Source organism: Colias croceus, chromosome 18, assembly GCF_905220415.1.
Source record: "Colias croceus chromosome 18, ilColCroc2.1".
NCBI lineage: Eukaryota > Metazoa > Arthropoda > Insecta > Lepidoptera > Pieridae > Colias > Colias croceus.
In genome coordinates, this window is record NC_059554.1 from 9,453,134 (window position 1) to 9,476,748 (window position 23,615).

Genomic DNA, 23,615 nt, shown 5'->3' on the forward strand with positions numbered 1-23,615 from the left:
TTACCCGTTTTGATACTTTAAATTAAAAAAATATTATATCTAGGTAAATAATAATATAATAATATTGTTTGTTGATTAGAATATAATTTTATGAAAACTTATTACAGGAGTTTCCAATTCGGCTATTCGTCAAGTCCAAGCTGTCCAAGTCAATTTTATAATATGTTTATCTGTTAATACTTACGAAAATAAACATAGTTTTATTTTATTTTTATTTTATTTATAAAAAATAATAATCAGTTTTGATCTACATTATCATTATATCGATATTTTCACATGGCATACTGGTAATGAATATACAAATATAGGTATGTGTAAATAATAATATGTATTACCTGTATAAAAGTAATATGTATAATTGTATATTATACATGTAAGTATGTACTTACATAATATTAAGTGGTTATCTCATTATTTAGTACAGTATTGTCCACTTATGTAATGTGACTAATGATATTGAGGACAAAATAAAAAATAAGCAGTATCAAGATCGTTCAGTCCATTTTCCCTAGGGTTGCACACTCAAAATTTTGATTTCCCTAATTGCCATCAGATTCTGGTTTACCTATAGCTAAACGCTACAGAACGGACACTCTCCGCCTCCCGCCAAAATTAAACACTTACCTCACCCCGCACGATCAGCCTGAAAATGGTCCGTATTTTTCTGCAAGGACGATACGCAACGAAGATTGACAACATTAATCAAATTGACTTAAAGTAATTTTGTTATTTTGGATTTGTGATTATCGTTTTTCGCTTAGATTACAAAATAAAGTACAGATGGAGCATGACAACCGCCCGTCGCCCTTGTCAAAGAAAATACGAAATCAAAAACAAATACGTCGCTGCACCAGTGCTATTAGCGCATAAAGTGTCATGCAATACGTCAAAAAGGGTTTACAATTTTAGTAAAAAAATGCCGTCTTGTGATAATAAAACGCTGTAAAATTTGTTCCCGAAAACAAAAAAAAGATAAAACATCGTTTCACAGGTTTTCTGTAGATTATTTGGCTGATTTATTTCTTTTAATACGAATAATAATTTTACAGATATGAAGGAATACAAAACTTCAACGTATGTTGCCAGTATTTTGAAAATGAATTTGCCATTTGTATTGGTAAAACGGTAAAATGGTTAAAAGATCTTCAGGGTAATGCTGTTGGATTTTTCGATCGTGAATGTGATTATTTGTATAGTGCACTAAAGGTTCATGATAATTATTAGATTATTTTAATAAGCATAATACATTATTTTGTTACTTTTATAAAGCTTAAAAACGTCATAGTCGTTTTCGCTAGCGATTTAATTTATGTGAACTCCATGATGGATATGATGAAAATAAAATGTCCCGTATTCTCGACTAAAAACTACCGCTATTCGTATTCATATATTATGAAAAATAAAAAATAATATAATTATTATAGTTAATATTGAAACTTTTTTTATGTAATTTATTTAATAAAAAATTGAATACAATTATTTTGTCCATAATATAACTTTAGTAGGCAGGTACTTTATGTAATAAAAGAATTTAAATAAAAATTAAAACTTGACTTCTCATTTATGTATATAGCCTACGTCACTACCGCCACTAACATAATAATTCAGATCATTGCAATGAAACCTCACAACTCAAAATCGGTCCAACGGTTTATCTGCAGGGCGTGTCAAAGAAATATTATACATACATCCATAAACTCGAAAAACATAACCCTCTTTTTTCCGTAGTCGGGGAAAAATTTGGGAAATTTTTCAATATCTGGCAACATTACACGCACACAGAAGCACCGTGTACGTACAGTGCAGCGGCGAAATGACAGCACACATAGCTTTATTGAAAATGACGATAAATTATTCGGTTTAGTTCGGCAACGCTCCATCTGTCTTTTATTTTGTAATCTAAGGTTTTTCGTATAAAATGTGATATTGTGCTGTTTACGGATGTATTTCATCAGAAAAACGCGAATTTTTTTTACGCTAGTCACAAATGTGCCAACCACACACATTTACAGTCTCTACAGTGTGACTGTCAAAACGATAATTTTGTATGGAGTGTCCGGAGTGTGGTATAGGTCTACCAGAATCTGATGGCATATTTATATTTAAGAAATAAAATATTTTCATGTGGCAACTTATTTGACAACTATCAAATTGGTTGTCAAATTATTTGTCTTTTTTGCAGTTGATAAATAATTTTTAGGATTTTGTCTAAAAAATCTTCGAAAATGTCGAAAAAGCCGCTGTGATCACAAACAAGAGGTGTTGTTTATAATGTGTATAGAAAAATATTTGATGAAGAAGGGTCAAACACATCACAATTTTCAATTTAGAAGATTTTATTGGTAAATTGGACTTACCCGCTTTGATACTTTTAATTAAAAAATATTATATGTAGGTAACTATAATATTGTTTGTTGATTGGAATATAATTTTATGAAAACTTATTACAGGAGTTTCCAATACGGCTATTCGTCAAGTCCAAGCTGTCCAAGTCAATTTTATAATGTGTGTATCTGTTAATACTTACGAAAATAAACATAGTTTTATTTTACTTTTATTTTATTTTATAAAAAATTACAAGCAGTCTAGTTTTCTATCGATATAACATCGATATTTTCACATGGCATAATGATAATGAACATACAAATATAGATATGTGTAAATAATAATATGTATATTACCTGTGTAAAAGTAATATGTAATATATTATACATGTAAGTATGTACCTACCTACATAATATTAAGTGGATATCTCATTATTAAGTACACTATTGTCCACTTATGTAATGTGACTAATGATATTGAGAACAAACTAAAAAATAAGCAGTATCAAGATCGTTCAGTCCATTTTCCCTAGGGTTGCACACTCAAAATTTTGATTTCCCTAATTGCCATCAGATTCTGGTTTACCTATAATAATCAAACATAGTTCACAATAATTTTCTATAGAACTTGAGATATCTTTACTTTCCTTTCATTAACTTATCATTATTAGGTGACAGTATTATATTACTTCCATAAAGTTTTTTTCTTGTTTGAGAAAAAAGAGCCTTATGCCAAAGTCTTAACTATTCCCGTTGGAAACATCTTTAAAATTGTTTCAGTGGTTTACGCGTGTAAGCGTAAAATAAAGAGAGTCTCATACATAATTATTATATAAAGTCCTAATTACGTTCTAATACGTATTATTATTTGATCTATTCCTTACACAGAATCTAGCTTTCCAAATAAATTTGAACAATATAAAACAAATTTGCTTCATTAAAACATTACAATTTATTTTTACAAAACGAGATAATTCCACGTCTGTCATTGTGTTGCCCTCTCGAAAGAGATTTAATAAATTTGAACTTTGTCACGATCCTGCTCCAAAACTGATATAATTACTTATTTATTTGTTCACAAATATTTGCCGTTAAATGTCTATTTGCCTTTGTTTTATTGGTTTTTGCTATTTGTGAATTACATTTAGTTCAGGATACATCGCCCATTTTTGCAAGTGACTACTATCAAGCTAATTTTCCGTTTGTAGCTTTATTTTGATGAGACGCCCAATAATTTCGTGTACGAAAGTCTCGATTGTGGTAGCTAACAGAGATAACAAGGATAAAATTTTTTGATTTGATGGTTCTCAAATATTTATTACGCAATTTGTAGGACAATATGTCTGTTGATAGGGACAGAGAAAGCGATTTTGTTTTATTAACTCAGGCCCCGGTACCACAGACACAATAGAAAATCTAGTCTGGGACCGATCGGGCCGCTCGGGGCTCAATGGGTTAAACTATGTAGTGACAGAATTTTGTTGGATAGGTCACTATTATTTTCATACAAAAAAATCAGAAAATCAACCCTGAACAAACAAACAAATTTATACCCTTTGCTTTATTCCAATCGAATAATGAGTTTATAATAATTCTCTATGTAGGTACCTAGGATTCATTCGCACATAAGCCTGCCAATATAACAATACTATTGACTATTCTCAGAATAAATACTGGACTATAAAGCTAGCAGCTATCAAATATTTAATATTAAAATTTTCATAATGTCCAATGACATTCCATAAGCGATGACAATATTTTATCGTCATAAAATATCATTGTAGAGACGATAAAATACAATGATATTTTATATATAATATCATTGCGTCTCTATATAAAATTTTAAGGCCCAAACTGACGGTATAATATGAAATGCAGTTTTTACAGCTTCAAAGGCTTAATACAACTTTGTGCATTGCGATTTGCGACAAGATATTTGGATATTATTTTCTTAAGCAAATTAATACTAATAGTCTAATATAATAAAAATGAATCGCTAAATGTGTTAGTAAGCGCAAAACTCGAGAACGACTGAACCGATTTCGTTAATTCTTTTTTTATACATAATATTCCTTGAAGTACGAGGATGGTTCTTATGTAGAGAAAACGTAAATATGTACCACGGGCGAAGCCGGGGCGGACCGGTAGTAGTCTACTAAAAATATTACCTAATTACGATTAATTATGATACCTATATCTTTATATATAAAAATGTATAAAGAAATGTACTGTATAATATTATGAATTAGATATAAAACCAAAGATTCTTGTAAATACAACAAAGTATCATATATTTTAAATAATTGTATATCTGTTTAACAATGCGATTATGTTTTTATTTGTTTATTTTTTCAGTCTAAAAGCCTTTTGTTGGAATTGTATGTGCCGGTGACCACACTCGGAGGTCGAGAATTGCGGTGGAATGAATTATTAGGATTTAAAACCATTGTAGAGTCCTTTTCTTAAATAATTTCACAGTAAAAGAACATGTAGATATAATATGTGAAATCTATGCTAATATTATAAAGCTGAAGAGTCTGTTTGTTTGTATGTTTGTTTGTTTGTTTGAACGCGCTAATCTCAGAAACTACTGGTCCGATTTGAAAAATTCTTTCGGTGTTAGATAGCTCATTTATCGAGGAAGGTTATAGGCTATGTATCATCATGCTAAGACCAACAGGAGCGGAGCAATGCGGGTGAAACCGCGGGGAATAGCTAGTATATTATAAAATTGCATATCGTTCCAGTAAATAATGGAAAATTATTTGACCCATAGGGACTCCCAAAAATTGTTACATACTTATTTTAGATACTTTACAATTCAGAAATCATTAACAGGCTAAAATTACTTTGATATATAAATAACATGTAAACATTAAAAAAAATGTTTTTCCTGTAATTCTCACCCTATTAAGCTATGTATTAAGCCTGTCTACATTACACTGCACATTCAAACGAGCCATTTCAATTCAAAACAATACGGCTAAATTAAAAATACACAAAACGCATCATGTTTGTACAGTGACGTGGTACACACGCAACCGGTCGGATAATGGTGGACGAAATAACCAAATCCCAAATAGTGTTTACTTAAAGCCAGGAGACATGCCACTACTATGGTTAGTTGCTTCGAGATCATTCCATGCTTAAAAAATTATATGAGAGATTATGTGAGATGTATGTCGTGGTGAAACATAGGATAAACCTTATAATATTGTAAAGATATTAAATGCACCACGTTAGTGCCAATAAAGGAGAAGAAAATTGTGATTCGAAATATTATACAAATACTGTAAAAATGTAGAGTTTCAAGTGTACAATTTCTAGTCAGTAATTTCTTTATTCAGAAGGTAATTCATTCCATAGTCCATACATTTATTGTTATTTTCTTGACCTTTCAATCATATTGCTTCTACTTTATACTATTTTCATGACAATACTACAGCTTGACCGATTTTGTTGAAGTATTTCTATACGTAGAATATAGGTTAATATTCTCACAAAACTTGACAGGAAAAACATACAGTTGAAATTTGTTTAAGCAAAGCCGAATGAAAAGCTAGTAGATAATAAGAAAAGAAATTCCACCCAAATAGAAATCAAAACTTATGTTAACACCTTTAATGTTCGTGAGGAAATATCGATCACAAGACTTTATTCAATTATTCGAGTAACGATTCAAATCTGATATCGATTTATTTCCACTCGATACTCCGCACTATCTTTACATCGTAGTTACATCTGTTTACGATTCGGATAAAGAATCGATTGGATATCGAATATTGATAAGCTTATCTGTTATTATGTTTTTAAATTTTCATTTTATCATACAACATCATACGTTACATGTATTTTTACAACCGACTAACATACAATAGCAATGTTTTTTTGAGTATTTCATAAGATACGAATTTTAACGAAAATATTATGTTTTAGAGAGAACCACAAAATCAATTCTTACGTCAAAAATTAAGATTAACGAACCTAACTGTAATTAGTCTATCCGCTAGGAAGGTACCTATGATAGGAACGGTTCCACAAAAAAATTAATTTCTAAAAACATATAATTACAATATTTTTATCAGAAGGTAAAAACAGCTGACATTACAGCTTTCGAAAAATCATAGTTATCTACATATTTGCGCATCATACAGTTTTGAACGACTCTGCTTCTGATGTCCAAAAATATACGGAGTCAGACTTCTTTATTGAATGCGTTTTTCAATTCGTATGTTTATCTCCACGATCTATCTTATACAGTTTCAACTAATATAAACATGAAGTTTTACAAGTTTTGTCTAAAATCCACGGATCGTGTGTTGTTGACATATTATGAAAAAACCTCGTGATTTATTTGTAATCAAATTATTTTCGAAAGAAAAGACGTAGGTAAAACATTATTAAATGTTTAGCCGTTTTACCTGGAATGAGCCAGGATATAAATAAAAGTCTATGTAAATCTGTACAGAGGTAGTTTTCTAATGACTTAAAATGACACAATATTCAGTTATTTGGGAACAAATAAAATAACTCAACTTCCTCTTTGTCACATTATAATATAATCACAATATACAGATATAATTAGGGTAGATTACTTGTTATGTATATTACAAAATTCAATCGCATGGCAGCCGATCAGTTTCTAAGTTCCCATCTAACAAACTAAGAAATTATTAAACATTCATTACGAAAGTTTATAAGTTTGGAGCACATGCTCAAAATATAATTTAATAAACCGCACAGAACTAAGAAACTCAAGACATCTTCAATCAAAATTCTAAATGACGAATACTCCCAAATCTGAACCTTGCATCTTGTTAAACCATAACGACGTAACTCCAATCCTGGATATGCTAAAATCGTCCTTGAAGACGCATATTGATATATCTTGAGATGCTATTATAGCCTGGCAGGGTGGACACTATTTCAAAAGCTATCTGCCGCCCACCTGTGACGCGTAAAGAGAAGTTATGTGTTCAATTTTGTTCAAAGCGTATTTAACGTTATATCAGTAATGAATATAAGTGCAGATTTATATTGAAATGGACAAATTTTATAGTTCTATATTTTGTAGTGCTTTCGTGAAGATATTTTGCAGAGTTCACTTTAAGTAGTAAATATTTGACTCACGATTTTAAAGCTTAAGTTAAAGAATTGTAATAATAGAATAACGATACTTATTAAGAAATAAAAATATTAAATAAATCTTTCAGTATTTCAGATCAATTGTATGTAAAATGTGTTTTTTCACGAGTAAGTAGTCTGAACAAAAATATATATGAAACAGTTGACAAATGTTGGATGACGATGTTTTTAAAAACGTGAAATTAATTATAGGTAGCGCTTTTAATAGCAAAATCTCTAGAATTTCATGTTTTAAAATTAGAAAAATTCATAAAAATACACGTGCATATATTGCAAAAAATACCTAAATTTGCCCTAAACCTAATCCTACTTACGAAACACCACTATTCATCATAGCATTAATAATTGTTCCACATGATCATAAATCACTACCAAAAACCGGTAATAAGTAGCAGACCCAATTATACATATCTCATGAACATCACCTAACTTGTCAACTGTACAATAAAAAATATATAACAATAGAATGGGAATCGTAAACGCCACGGGTGGTCCGTGGTCGAGTAAACATTGGAGTTTATATTTTTACACCTTTCGTCATTTCTATGTATAACAGTTGGCCCGATAACTGTATATTTATAGTAAAGTTTTGTGATTAATTTGTATTATATTATGAGAATGATTAATTAATTGTAATCCCATATTTTACTATCCCATCCCATATTATCCGTTTTATAGGGCTTCAAGTAATGTGCTTCGTCAGGGTCCATTCTGTACAATAGCTTTGGATCTACAATGTAGTTGTTGGACCTAACAGTCGTGGTAAAAGGGTTTGACAGAATATTTGTGATAGAAAAACGTTTGAAGGAAGCTAATAAGATGCTAAAAAAAGAAGTTAAGATATTATTCCTTGTGATCGTTATTTAATTATATGTATATGGTTTGGTGTATGCCGTAAATAAATAAACTTCAAATTATTGTTTGCCATCACATAACAGGCTCATGTTATAGATATAAAAGTCTTATGATAGTAGTATTTTAAATAACATGACGATTGCGTCATAGGTACTAAACCTACTAACAAAAAATACGTGTGGCACTCGGGGACTGCCGTGGGAAAGCTATTGCATAGCATGCCTTCAAGCCACACCTCCGTGCCTGTCGGAGTGGGGAGCGTGAGGTTTTTCGTTACGCAATTTCTGGATTCGGTCCCCGCGCTCAAGGCCCGCGATAGAAGCTATGCAATAGCTTAAAAATATGCATTTCATTGAAAACAAAAAAAAAATGAATCTTTTAAATAAATAAAACGTTTATTACGTACCATTATTTGTTACATACATTAAAAGACCCAGGCTCCGTATACATATAGTTATAAACTACTAGGTTTCCGCCCGCGGCTTCGCCCGCGCAGTCAAAGAAAAACCCGCATAGTTCCCGTTCCCGTGGGATTTCCGGGATTGCGTCATTTTCCCGGGATAAAAAGTAGCCTATGTCCTTTCTTGGGTATCAAATATCCCCATACCAAATTTCATGAAAATTGGTTCAGTAGTTTAGGCGTGATTGAGTAACAGACAGACAGACAGAGTTACTTTCGCATTTATAATATTAGTACGGATTTTTCAGGAGCCCTGTATTCACTCTAAGTTATTGTCTTATTTCATACATATCTGATTAGTCGTTTCCGTGATTAATAGCGAAAAACATCCTCACATACTTAAATGGATGACTCTAAAGAGCTTATAACAAATCATTTGAACTAATTAATTATCACACTATCGATTCCACAGAACCAAGTTATAAATAACATATTTAATAAATTAAACCATACATCACATTAACAGTTCTGTTACTTAATAGCGGCTATTATTTCTGATTAATATACATAAAAATCAAGTCGAATTTCACGAGCCTCCCACGTATGTTCAATACTTGAATTAATCACCATTAAAACCGATTTTTCATATATACCGATCCAGTTTAATTTTACACCTACGCATAAAGACTTAACAATTTTTTTTTATTGTATGATAGGGAAGCGCTTGACCACGATCTCGCCTGATGGTAAACTAAGATGTGGCCCAAGATGGAGCGCGCTTCCCTAGAAGGTACCTGTACACTCTTCGCTTGAAGACCCCCATATTGTACTCGTCAGTACAATAATATGTTATTATTGTTATCACGTAAGATAAAGTTAAATCAAACTCCATATCGTATGTTGATATGGAAGTTGTAAAATCCTTTATTGATCTATATAAATGTGGTTAAATAGGATTCGTGTTGGGATTTTATATGGTAATAATACTTTACATTTTATCTTTATAAAAAACGACGATATTAGCGTGACCGATATGATAAAGGAACATGCTCCATTATCGAAAACTCTAATTTACATCATTTATCAATTTTCTTTATTACGTACTAGCGGGCCGCCCCGGCTTCGCCCGTGATACATATCTCGCAATAAAAGGTAGCCTATGTTCTTTATCAGGGTCTAAAGATTGTCTGTACCTTTCGTCAAAATCGGTTGAGAGGTATAAGCGGGAAAGCGTAACATACAGACAGACACAGTTACTTTCGCATTTATAATATAAGTAGGGGTTTATATTATACTGTTTATAATGTTATTTAATAAATTCTATAAAGATAACAGAAGTCTATGAATTATCGTTTGAATGAATATTTACAAAGAAATATAGAGAGAAATCGCTGACTGATAATTATTGATTACCTATGAGATGGCTTAATAATTAACATTAATAACAAAAAAAAATGATTCCAATTTAAGGTGGGTTACTAGGTACGTAGTCTGGAAAAACCACCACCTTATTTCTTAACTTTAAAAGCGCAAATCATAAAACTTATCAATATAAAGTTTATGTTCTCATATAAACCTTATAAAATTAATCCATTAAATTAATTAAATTATACTTTAGCAAGGTTCATTTAATAAATTGATAAAATAAATCCAATAACTACTTTGACTAAAGCCGTGCGATACTCTAACGCGTACGTAGGTACTAACCTACTTTTAGTCCTTAATCCTGTCTCCTTAGTAAATACTGCTTTCTTTGCCTTAAAATGTAAGGTAGAGCGATTAAGTATACTTTTTTTAATTTTCGGTGCTGAAGTGCAATAAAAAGTAAAAAATATAAATTCTGATCCTATTAGGTACCTAATATTATAAATGCGAAAGTTTGTGAGGAAGTGCATGTGTGTGTTTGTTACTCTTTCACGCAAATACTATTGAACCGATTACAATGAAATTAAGTACACATATAGAGGGTAACTTGGATTAACTTTTTATTTATTTTATTTTATTTTTATTTTTTATTTATGCAAAAGTCTATCCGTATGTTTGTTGTTCTTTCACGGTTAAACAACATAAATGTGGATGAACTTTGAAGTCAGAATAGTTGTAGACCCAGGGCAAAACATTAGTGATTTTTCATTTTAAAATCAATCCCTGCATTATTAAAATGAGGTCTGAAAGTTTTTACACGTGGTTTTATTCACGAGTGAAACCGCGCGGCACACATAGTATGTAAATAGAGCAATTATATTACTTGGAATCTTTGATTAAATATTTATTAGAAATTATTGGAGGAATATTTGTAAACAAGAATACAATGAAACTTGATTCTGCGTAAGCAATAATTCTAGGGAAAATATTTTATTTATTAAATTAGTAAGCCTGGCGACAAGCTTTTATATCACAAATATTTTGTAATTAATGATTTTATTTCGTTTCACTTTTATTATTTTTGAAAATATGATTTAAAATTGTTTTAGTGAGTTGTTGCAGAAAATGTCTGCTAGCGCAGCTAGTGGTAGATAAATATATGAAGGACAGATGGACAAACGTTGAATGATCGGTGTTGTGTTCGGTGCAATGACCACTGAACATCCTAGTTAGTCATACTAGGCTTAAGGTATCGCGGGCGTTTAACCCAAATTGTCAGTCTACAAAAAAACATTTTGCGCGTCGCGGCGGTAAAATGTTGTTTTGTGAAATGAATATAATAGAAAGATTTTATTGCAAGATAATTTACATGTAATAATAATTATAGCTTAACTAGGTTTCTTCTGGGTTTCTTGCCTGCCTTTCGACAAAACCCTCCTCCAAACTCTTCCACTATTGCCTTTTTTATTCTCCTCCAAATCGCTCCTCCTTTTTTTATAGTGGGGAAATCTTCCAAAGATACCCACGGCCCCCGGGGAAGGAGCCGTGGGTTATGTCGGATTCTTACCGACTAAAACCCCACTGTGTTCCGTCGAGCCGCTTTAATGATGGGGCCGCGGGTATTGGTTAGAATTCTTCCACGACCCCCTCGGCGGCAGCCCATCTCCAGGCCAGGCGCAATCCAAGAACAGGAAAGGTGGTTTGCCTGCTCTTCCCTCCTCCTGCAATTTCCTTTAAATCATCATCCTGGACAAACGTTAGTTACGATTAATTCACTGTATTACTGGAATTTAATACGCAGGTATGGTCTGGAATACGATATAGATTACACGGCAAAATCCCTGGTCAAAGGCTAACAGTAGGTATAGTAACTTGTTTTAATGTAAACGTAATCAATTTTAGGAATTGATAGATTCACCTAAAAGCTTGTGGTAAACCATTTATGATTTCATCTGAAATAGAGAGTTGTAAGCTAAATAAATATATATGTATGTGTATCTGTGTGTCTGTCTGTTGAAATGAGCTATTTTAAATTTTATTTTTACCCTTTGATAATAATATGGTTCTTAATCTAAATGTGGTTCTTATTGTAATACAGCATCAAAGAATCTGATTTTTATACAAAGCACAAAAAATATAAGGATTTTAAATTATTTATAGTTAAAAAGTTTAAGACGTTAATTTTAACTTTGTCGCCAATTTAAAGTTTGTCTGAGTATATTTTTTGTAAGCTCTTAACATTAGACAATTGCGGATAAAAGTTCAACAGATTTTGTTTTGTTAAAGTCTTTTATAAAAACGTAGATAGTTAAATTAAACTTTATTATATTAGTATCAAGACGCATTATCCCTTGTAAGGTGTAGGGTAGATGCAATCTATTGTTTGATTTATCGATTTTCTCATGTGTATGTAGATAATAAATTTCTAAGCACTGCTTGATTCTGTAACGTAGTTAAGTTTTATAAAAAGGTTCCGTATTATCGTAATTATACAAGTAATATGCCATTTTGTATTAAATTTAGTAAAAAGCCACAAAAACTAAGAATTTCCTTGTTTATCTCCATAGTACTTACAGGCAATTTTTACAATTTTCTAGTTATAGAAAGCTCGTACATTATCCTACTTTACGATAAGCTAGGAAGGCTCGACTGCCACGCATAGAACTGTACACCCGTGAAATCAGAAATTGATGTCTTCATTCCGATTATAATTATCCATCATCCCAATATACACCCTATGTGTACAGCAATAAGTCATAATACGGCTTGTCGGAGTAAACCACTTCATTATGTACTTAGGTTGTTGAAGGCAACAAGTCTATTACTGATTATCCACGACTGATATGGCCTTTGTAAGAGGATTATTGAGTAAATTACTAAAACTGGTGGAAGACACGACAAATGGATGTTTGGTATCAATTAAGGAATGAACAATAGATTGTTGGATAATGTTTCTTCAGAAGAAAAGTCATGGCTTCTTTAGTAAAGGAGCGATGAAAAATTTAATTTAAAAGGAGAATGACCACGGGTGGTATCGGTAAAATTTTAGTTGTGCCACGTATTCGTGATATTGTTAATTCCTATTTGTATTTATAATGATCATATGTATCACTATTAATTCTTAATTATACCGGATAAATTGAAATAATAGTTAAAGTTTTTGTTTTGAAACATGTATGACCACGGATGGAATTGGTAAAATACTAGTTGTGTCACGTGTTCGTGATATTGTTAATTCTTATTTGTATTTATAATGATCATATTTATCAATATTAAGTCGTAATTATACCGAATAAATAGAAATAAAAGTAAAAGTTTTTGTTTTGACACATATATCTATCTCTCTTGCAAGCGTCATGTTATGTTTCTATTTGAAATGAATGTGTTCGACGCATTGTTCGACGTTATTTATTTTAAAATAATGATTATTACGATTTACTTTTTACATTTGTCTTGTAAATTAAAATATTACTCATGTAATAAATGTAAAACTTAACGTTCATCGTTAGTTTAAACTCGATAAAGTATTTTTTGAAGTGTTGAATAAAACTATTGTTTATTTTTGTTGTTGCGAACTGCGGCTTATTTACATAAAATCTTTAATCATATCTAAAAGTACTAACATCAAGCTTTAAATTGAGCTATATTTCATCTTGACACAATAAGTTTCATTGCGATACCAAGTGCCATAGTCACTTGGGCAATCTCCTTTATCTGCACAATTATTACATCACTGATCCAATTAGTAAAATAAAATTTTACTACTAAAGGCATATTTAATAACCAAAGTGTTTTAGAATGATCAATAAAAGATAATATTAGCGATGATATATTGTGTTCTTTTAATGCAGAATAGAAGCATCTTGCATCTATTAATTCATTAATATATTTAAGACTTGAACATAATATTAATGTTTAAAATTTGCTAACTAAAAGGTTTTTGAATGTTGAAATTTAAACTACGTACACAAGAACAACAAACTTATTATTATTCACTTCTAAATCTAAAACACACTAATACGTGCCAATAATCAATAAGCTTCAATACACCATCTTACCATTTACGAACTAAAACCAAAGAAGTTTTTAAAACATTCCAACTGAGCTATCTAACTTGTCTATCTCATGCAATTTCCACTCCATAATGAAATAGAAAATTGAATTATTTCTGCGTCTCAGTTCTGAACAAGCCATTGGTTGGTTCGTCTAACCGTTCAAATGGAATAATTAAAAATATTTACCGTTGCTATTTACTTGTTTTAAAGGCTATAATGTTATATTTTCTCTTGAATTTATCTTTGAATATTCAGAGCAATTAATTTAAAGTGAAACAGCCGTAATTACTTTGATGTTATCTGAGATATCTATTTTATATGTGTTAATTTAATTTGTTAATCATTACAGGCTTTTTTTATTTTTGAAAGGTAGCTTTAGTATATAACATTTCAGAAAAGTGATCACCTACTTATATAAAAAAAAACAAAATATTAAACAGAATTATAATAAAGTTAAGCCAAACACGTGTTTAATTAGATTTTAAAATTTTGTAGTAATACAGTAAATATTTTACTAAAGTACTAAGTAAGAGAATGACTAATCAATCCACACCCAGTTTAGTGTAATAAGATAGTATAAGTAAGCTTTGATTAGTTATGGTATAGTCAAAGAGGCGCCATAGTGACAGGCGCCATAGTGACAGGCGCCATAGTGACAGTTTACTGTCGCGTTCCGTACGATGAGTGAGGGGTCCGGAGGCCCACATCCCTTCCCATCCCCTACCCATCCTCTCCTTCCCTATCCTCATTCCTTCCCATCCTCGCCCCTTCTACCTAACTCCTTCAAAATCCCTTTGAGGACAGCAACACATCCACTTCCCAGCGGAGTGGATGCTTATGGGCGGCGTGTATCGCTTAACACCAGGCGACGCGTCTGCTCGTTTGCTGTCCTATACCATAAAAAAAAAAAAAAAAAAAAAAAGAGCTGATGATAATATTTTGCACGATCTTTGCATACAACTTGCGGGGTATTATTTTATAAATTAAAAAAATATATTGGAGTAATTAAGTTACATAATTTTTGTTACATTGTGAATAGAAAATGTAAGGATTTTTAGGAATTCTTAATTATGTTGATTAGATAGGTAGGTACTATTACAATTACGTTACTATTTGTATAGTTATTTCTGTTTTATTTATCGATTTCTGGGTGTTCTAATATTGATTTAACACATTTCATGATTATTTGTCAATGTTTAACTTGTAAGTAGACAGCTAGTAGGAGAATATAAAAATCAATCCCATTACAATACAGTTATCATTAGACCAAGTAACTTTAATATCCTTCATAGTAAATACACATTAAATTTCCTACATCAGTTCTTAAACTATGCTATACTACCGACTACGCTGTAATTTCAAATTAAGTGAACGCCCATGATATGTATCTATTAAACTGTCTCTCATATAGATTAATGATAAAGTGCCGGCTTTGTATTAAATAGTGGGGTTTTAATATCGCACAAAACCTCTATTTAAAGGCATGATTATAGTAAATTAATAGGATAATAGAGATGTGTTTTGCCCATGCTAAGATAGAAGCAAAACACATCCCTATAGAACTACCATTAGTTCTTAAGTTTATTATTCAGTTCTGTGAAATAAATACTCTGTTTTTGTGCATCTGTTTGAGCTTATGGTAAAATTTGTATTTTGCTACCGACGGACGTGGAATTACTGACGTGACTAGAAATTATATAAATTTACTTTAATATTATCTTGCATAATTCACACATTAATTGTTCGCTGCTAATGTCCTTAGTATATTCTTAAGCAGCTGTTTCTGTTTTACCAATCAAAACAAATTTTCACTTCGAACCGTTTTGTCCATACCGGTAAATAAACAAAATCTTCAGCCGAAATAATAATAGATTAGCAGGTATAGCTCATTAAAAAAAACCACCCACTGTTCATAAATAAGTAAATTCAGCTATTTGTCACAGTACGCTACCGTTTTCCATTTGCCATGAACCTTCATACAGTGAACGCACTGCAGTATGCAGATGTAATCTTAGTTAACTAATCCGATACAGATCTTACGCTATTGTATTAATTCTGACCGTAAGTGACGCAGGATTAGGACATTGGTTAAGTTTAGTGGCTGGTGGTCGTGTTCTGTGGGATATTGATCCCATTTTAATATCCCACTATAATTCAACAAAATAATGTTTCAATATGGTGGGATGTTATAATTTTATGACATCCCACCATTATGCAAAGATAATACTGGCAAACTACACTTTACAACAAAGGAAATGATTAAAAAATAACTTTAAGAGACTAAAATTTACTTAAAAGGAGTTCATTTTTTAAATAATTGTTTATGTCATAAATATATTTAATACTAAAGTGTCAGTATTGTAAGTTAAAACTATAGTAGAGCCATTTTAATAGGCAACATACTACACATTATATTCTTAAAACTTAAGGTAAATATTGTCAATTTAATCAATGTCAGTAAAACTAATTGATAAAAAATCATGGTTTGCGTTTACAAGATCGTTGTTTACCTTTATTTATATCTAACATTAAGTATATCTCTTAAAATATAACCCCGAAATACCTCGCAAAGATCAAATAATCAGCTAAAACCCTTCCAAGAACATCTCAGATCGAAGGGCCACTGTTAATTAACTAAAAAGCGATTGTAATTCTCACTGACAAGTTGTTAAAGTCACTTTAACTGACCGTTTCGCTGTCAGCATCGGTTCATGTTCTGTAAACGTTCCTTGGGATCTTAGGATGTTAATTGAGTAAGAAGTTAATAGATAGATTGTTAAAAGCGTAATAGTTTTAGTATCAAGTGTGGTAATAATGTTAATAATGTTTGATGTCATTAATTTTAAATCTAAATAGCTATGTCGCAAGGTTTCAATCGCGGACGAAACCACGGATAGAAGCAAAAAAGACGGGTTGCACTCCGGGAGTGCCGGCAGAAGTGAAAACGCGCGTAGTAGAGAGGGGATAGCTGTCTACTCTCCATCCGTCTTACGCTTTTTCGATCAGGTCACGTGTCCTGACGCGAGTTTAAGATTTTATACCCATTACAGAAAAAGTGCTCAACGCCGCTAAAGAAGTTTTCACTTCAAAAATTTCTAAGGCTTGCTTGTTAATATGGTAAATGAGTTCAAACTCTATGAAGTATAACCAAAATCTGTTCAGTGCTTTTGAGTAAAAAATGAACAAGCATCAACGCAGACCTCACTTACAACCGGTTTCTGAAATCAGTATTTGTTCAAGGAAAATTCGTGTGTGTGGTAGCGTGAATAAGCTAAGTACGTCTCAAACAATACTTAAATGCTTTTAAAAAGATAAAAAAAGAGAAAGCTTTCTCATACCTTAATCAAATCAATTCTAAAATCAGAAAAGTTCGTTTCTATTAGTAGGAATTTCACTGCACCCATGCAAAATCGCAAAGTATGGATACTCAAACATTAGAAATCAAACAAAGCCGCAATGCAAAGCTAGTTGACCGTAGTGTCACGAGCGATGGTAATGAGGTAACGGGACAAATATATGCTTTGTAATAGATAGCATAGGTAGATCTCACGACGAAGATTATTGGTTAAGTAAGGTTTTGAAATGACATAATAACTTCTCATAATAATTGCAATTAGACAAATTGCAATTATTATGAGAAGAAGAACATAGTATGTACCTACGATTGTTCAGGCATTGAATCACACACTAAGTGTAAGTACTCGTTTGTTTTTCATTGCACAAAAAAATAGTTGTATCTTCTAATCAAGGCCTAGCATAATTTTAATCCTTACGATTTCTAAGAACTTAATCCTGCATATGATTACTATTAAATCCCATGATGCTATTGTTATTCGTCACACTGAAACAGGATGTAAATTCGCTTTAAAATTAAAACCATGACCGAATCAAATTAATCAAAACTCCCACAAAAAATATGAGTCAATTTTTACGATTACATCATTACAAGACACTCATTTGTAGCGAGATGTCATAGCCGTCCTTGTGATGATTGATTATTTCTTGTGTCATTTTATTATTACAGATGATAATTACTTGTATATTGTTATTTTTTTGTTGGTAAAATTGCTGTGTTACACGTTATAATGTGAAAGAATAGCGTTTATTGTTACGTGGGTGTATAATATAGAAGTACCACGGATATAATATGTATATTGAAAAATGATTCATGCTACGTTTGTAAACTACCTTGTAATTAAAAAGTAGTTAATAAGATGAAAATTATATTATATAGAGTGTAGCTTAATACATAGAATAGGTTTTATCCCGGAAATCCCATGGGAACAGGAACTATGCGGGTTTTTCTATGAAAACGTGGGCGAAGCCGCGGCGGAAAGCTAGTATCAAATAAACGTATTAACTTACCTATATTATTGTGTATACGAAATTCGATATCTAGTACAACGTAATCATTCCTAATTGTTTGATTTGTTTTACAACCTTCTATTTTATTTCATCACACATATTATGTGCTCAAAAGGCAAACAAGAACGTTTCTACCAATCAAAATGTATGTCAAGAATCATAGAAATGTTTATTTTGTTTAATATTTGATTGACATCGATCAAGGAGCCACTCGAAGCACAAATGTTTGACAAACATTGGTGAACAAACAGTGACATAAATGAAGCAGTTATTAGTATAGGCTTAGTCAGTTTGGAATGATAGGGTTAGTAAAAGGCTATAATATGAATATAGGTTTGTTTTTGTTGATTAAGTATATTGTTTATAGTCGACTAGCTTACCGCGTGCGGCTTCGCCCGTTTTGTCTAAATCCAAATATATTATATACTAAAACCTTCCTCTTGAATAACTCTATCTATTAAAAAACCGCATCAAAATCCGTTGCGTAGCTTTAAAGATTTAAGCATACAAAGGGACAGAGAAAGTGACTTTGTTTTATAATATGGAGTTGATGATCGCGATTATTTACACGTAACTACTGCTTTTATGCATTTAGACACGACATTTTTTAATATGAACCTCTTTCATAGATGGTATTTTTTTTGTATTAAAGGTTGATATACTGATTTGACTATCTACCAAAAATAACTTTCTTAGTGACTAACTCTGATGTGTAGATCTGTGAAACAAACACTGTTTTTTCTTCAATTTTTCCGATAACGCTATTATTTTTAACTCTACAATCCAGCAACTCTACATCTCAAATACAAAAGACAAACCAATCAAAAGACTAATTCGTTATTCATAGATTAACTACACACTTACACTATCCTACCATCGTATACATAATAAAACTGAACACAGCCTATTCGTGCTAACAACGCTTCGGAACATCGTTATATCTCAACTACCGTTTTACTATCAACAAACATTATGTCAGACATTAAGTGCACACCTATTGGCGTGTCCGAACTCCATTCAGGTGAATAAAAAGATAAAGGTCGTGGCACACTGGGCTCTTATTAAGGGTTACATAGCCGCGGGTTACAAGGGTAATGAACTGCGTGCTTCGGGGACACATGAGCAGTTGGTACCAGATCGTGGCGTTTGCTTGTCTAGCTGAGTTAAAGTTCTATTATTTTTCTATTAGCTAAGTCAAAGGTCAATGTGGATCAAATATGATAACTTGTAAATATGTACATATAATCAAACGATGAAATGTCCATTGTGCAGGTACAGTAGTAAATTTTCGGACTTAACTTTTTAGGTTAAACCTAACCGTATTTTAGAAAAATAAATTGCTTAAGCGATTATTGCAATTAAGTATCCTATTGTATAACAGAAAATTGCAAATCTGCATAGAATCTTTGAAATTTCTTTCAAAGAAATATGATAACTTGTAAATATTATGTATCTAATCAAAATACAAAGACGACAAGATAAATAAGGTTAATTCACGATTATTTTGCCCATTTTTACCGAGTCTGTGGGAGGATTATTCCATTGTCAAGTCTGAGATCAAGACAAGTATTGTCAAACAAAAGAAAAATGACAGTGCTCAGCTAAGTTGAAGTTACGTGGGTCAGACAACTTGTCTGCTTACATTTAATGGATAAAATTATATTTTTAAACAATTATTATTATGAATATTTCATTTTTATAAATCTGTACATACTCATAATTTATATTTGCCTTTGCTACTGCGTTATTTATACACATATAAAATCTTGTTTATCTTTTGTTAATAGCGATATCTTCATTTACATGTGCAGACATTATTTTCAATCAATGTGGTATTATATAAAATATAATATATTCTGTCTACTTGTAGCAGTTATGCATAACATAATACACACAGCTAAAGTTATTATTATATTTTAACATCGATTTATTTCCTTTATAATAAATGAAATAAAAATACGAAAAATCCCATTGTACCCCCACCCTTAGGCACATCCGTGACTTATTTAGTAACAAGAAAGTTATGACCGAGTCTTCGATACTTGATTGCTAATAAAGTAATACTGACACTCCTGCCTTACTTTGTTAGAACATCGAAGTGTTTAAGTTACTTTTTATTGGCTTGAATGCGGATATTAAATGTATAAATAGATGTTTTATTCGTAATCAGGGACATACAAAAATTTGCATACAAAAAAAGAGCGTTTGTGCCGAGCACACGTGTCAAAACTGAAACTTCTAGCAAGATTCAAAGATACCAAAATAATGACGTGACGATATTGTCATGACGTGACGGTATTTCCCTGACGCGACCTTGAAATTTTACTCTCAAAGCGGCTAAATAAGTTTCACTTCTAGATAAAACTACAGTTCCTTATAATATGAGAAATAACATGTACCTAATCTGTAAAATATCTCCTATTTCATTCACAAAGCTTCAGACACTCGTATTTCTGTTTCATATTATAGTGAGAATGTATTTCAAGATAGCAACGTCGTTTCTTCGTCGTATTACACTTATAACTGGACTATATTTGTCGAAGAATAAGCCCTGATGTGGATTTAACTGAAGGGAAACATGCGATATATTTTTAGGCTTTTATGCCATCGTATTTTCATGTATTTTTACCCGAGTGGTATCATTTAGAAATTGAATTCTTTTTAACGGGTTTTAAACGATAGAAACTATAGAATTATTGTTTGTAACATAATGAACAAATCGCGTTTAAAATCCGTGAAAAAGTCTTTAATTTCTTTTGTGTTATGTTAACGCGAGATAATAAATTGAATTAATAATGTAAATAATTGAATGTGCACTATCCCTAGTTATTAAGATTGAATACATACTATGAACTTTAATAATTTACGTTTCAGGAACATAATAATATTTGAGATTAATTAAATTAAATTTGGTTCGTAAGTTTATCGATCATTTGAAAGTTGCAAGTGAAAAGGTTTAAGTTCGATTCCCGGTGCGAACTGAAAAGGTCATTCCTCTATTTTGAGAATCATCAGTGTGACGTGTAATTTTTTTTTCTAGTTCATCTTCAAAGGCAATTTTATGACATAACTTGAATGAAAGAAAACGCTTGAATTTCATACCTTCACGAAAAGTGAAGTCCCATGTCCCCTAGTGGGGTAAGGGGAAGATGCATTATACATCTGTTTCACTGATCAATTTTCTTTAGGGACAAGTAGGTGATCAGCCTTCTGTGTCCTACCAGACCGAGACATTTTTTTTTCTTCGTCTCTACCGGGAAGCGTCAACCACTGTACCACGGAGGCGGTCGATACCTTCAAGACATTCCATTTAAAACAATAACTATAGCCTCAATTGAAATTTCAATTCTAGTACAAAATTCCTTTAAAATGCTGTAAAAACGTCAATTTACTTGAATACCTTTTACAAAGACGAGATAAACTACAATTTCTTTGAAGTCGTCTTGACCTATTTGAATTTGTGAATTTTTTAGGCTTTCTTTTTGAATTTAAAATTTATCTAAACATCTCGAGTTTATATAAATTTATAAAGGATAGAAAAGATAATTATATTTATAAATATAAATTTATAATAATAATTATAAATTTATATTTATAAAGCATTTGAATGCCATAAAAACCAAAAAATATAATCTCGAGTTTACTTTTTTTAAATGTGGGTATAACAAGCATTTTATTCTTTGGCTCAATAAAGATTACAATCGAGAAGTTTTTATAAAGTTAAGATGTAAGGATCAAGTACATTGCTATCAATGTTGGAACTTAACTTTTTTTAACTTTTGTATTCTCATCTTCTTCTTCTAATAATTATATAAAATTCCCCTGTCACAATGTTAGTTACCATACTCCTCCAAAGCGGCTGGACCGATTCTCATGAAATTTTGTGTGTATGTCGAATGTCGGGTAGGTCTGAGAATCGGCTAACATCTATTATTCATACTAAGTGATGAAGAGTAAGGTAGAACAAAGTTTGCCGGGACAGCTAGTGTTTTATAAATGTTTATCTATTACTAGTGGATATATTTCGCAATAAAAGGTAGCCTATGTCCTTTCTCGGGTATCAAAATATCTCCATACCAAATTTCATGCAAATTGGTTCAGTAGTTTAGGCGTGATTGAGTAACAGACAGACAGACAGAGTTACTTTCGCATTTATAATATTTGTATGGATTACAAATATTACGCAGAATATAATGGTTATATTATTATCTAAATAATGTGTCAATTTACAAACGCAGTTCAAATTTTATTTTTAAGCAAAAATTATTGTCTCCTAAACCGATGGTATAGTTTCTACTTATGTCTCTCCATATATCTTACTAAATATAACGTCCTGTATAATATTTTATAAATACAACACCCTGTATAACTGTATGTAATATATTATAACGTAATTCTATTTGCAGTGCCAACATCAGACGTGCAAGGGGTGCTCGGCAAGAAAGCGTCATTGCCGTGCGACATCCAGCCGCTACACTCTGACGACGCGGTTGTCATGGTGCTGTGGTTCAAGGAGTCTGATGGTGAACCGCTGTACAGGTGGGAATTTGAGCTTTTGAGAAGTTCGCTTGCTAGTGATCAGGAAGTTCTAAATTTGGGTTATGATACTCAGTTGTGTACCGAAGAGTAATCGATCATGTTAGAAGAGCAAAAATGCTCTATATATTTTTGTTAAATAGTAAATATAAATCATATAAATCCTTTTTATCATACTAATTTACATGTTATTGTAACATGCTAGCTGCTTTCCAACTTCTCTATACAGAATTCCCTATGTTTTTCAACTAAGATGTACTCTTTTTAATGGTAAAACAATTTTTAAATATATATCTTTAAAAATTTAAACATTATTGTGCTTATGTATCCTTTCTTCTCGCCAGTTACGACATCAGAGGCCGCTCCTACAACCAGCCCAAGCTCTGGTCCTCCCCCCTGGTCTTCGGGAACAGGGCGTACTTCAGGGGGGGCGCCACACCAGCGGTGCTGATGATAGACAACGTTATGGCCGTGGATGCGGGCGTGTATCGATGTAGGGTGGATTTTAAGAATTCGCCAACTAGGAATTTGAAAGTCAATTTTACTGTTATAAGTAAGTATAGATATGTA

At 31.7% G+C, this 23,615-nt stretch overlaps 1 protein-coding gene across 1 annotated transcript in view; it reads left to right on the forward strand.

The window, feature by feature from the left end:
• LOC123699844 (protein sidekick-1) overlaps window positions 1–23,615 on the forward strand; it is a 218,310-nt gene that overhangs the window by 169,678 nt on the left and 25,017 nt on the right. Inside the window, exons 5-6 of the mRNA XM_045646884.1 lie at window positions 22,916–23,048; window positions 23,390–23,598. Of these exons, the coding sequence (XP_045502840.1) occupies window positions 22,916–23,048; window positions 23,390–23,598 (342 nt within the window). The remainder of the gene's footprint in view (window positions 1–22,915; window positions 23,049–23,389; window positions 23,599–23,615) is intronic.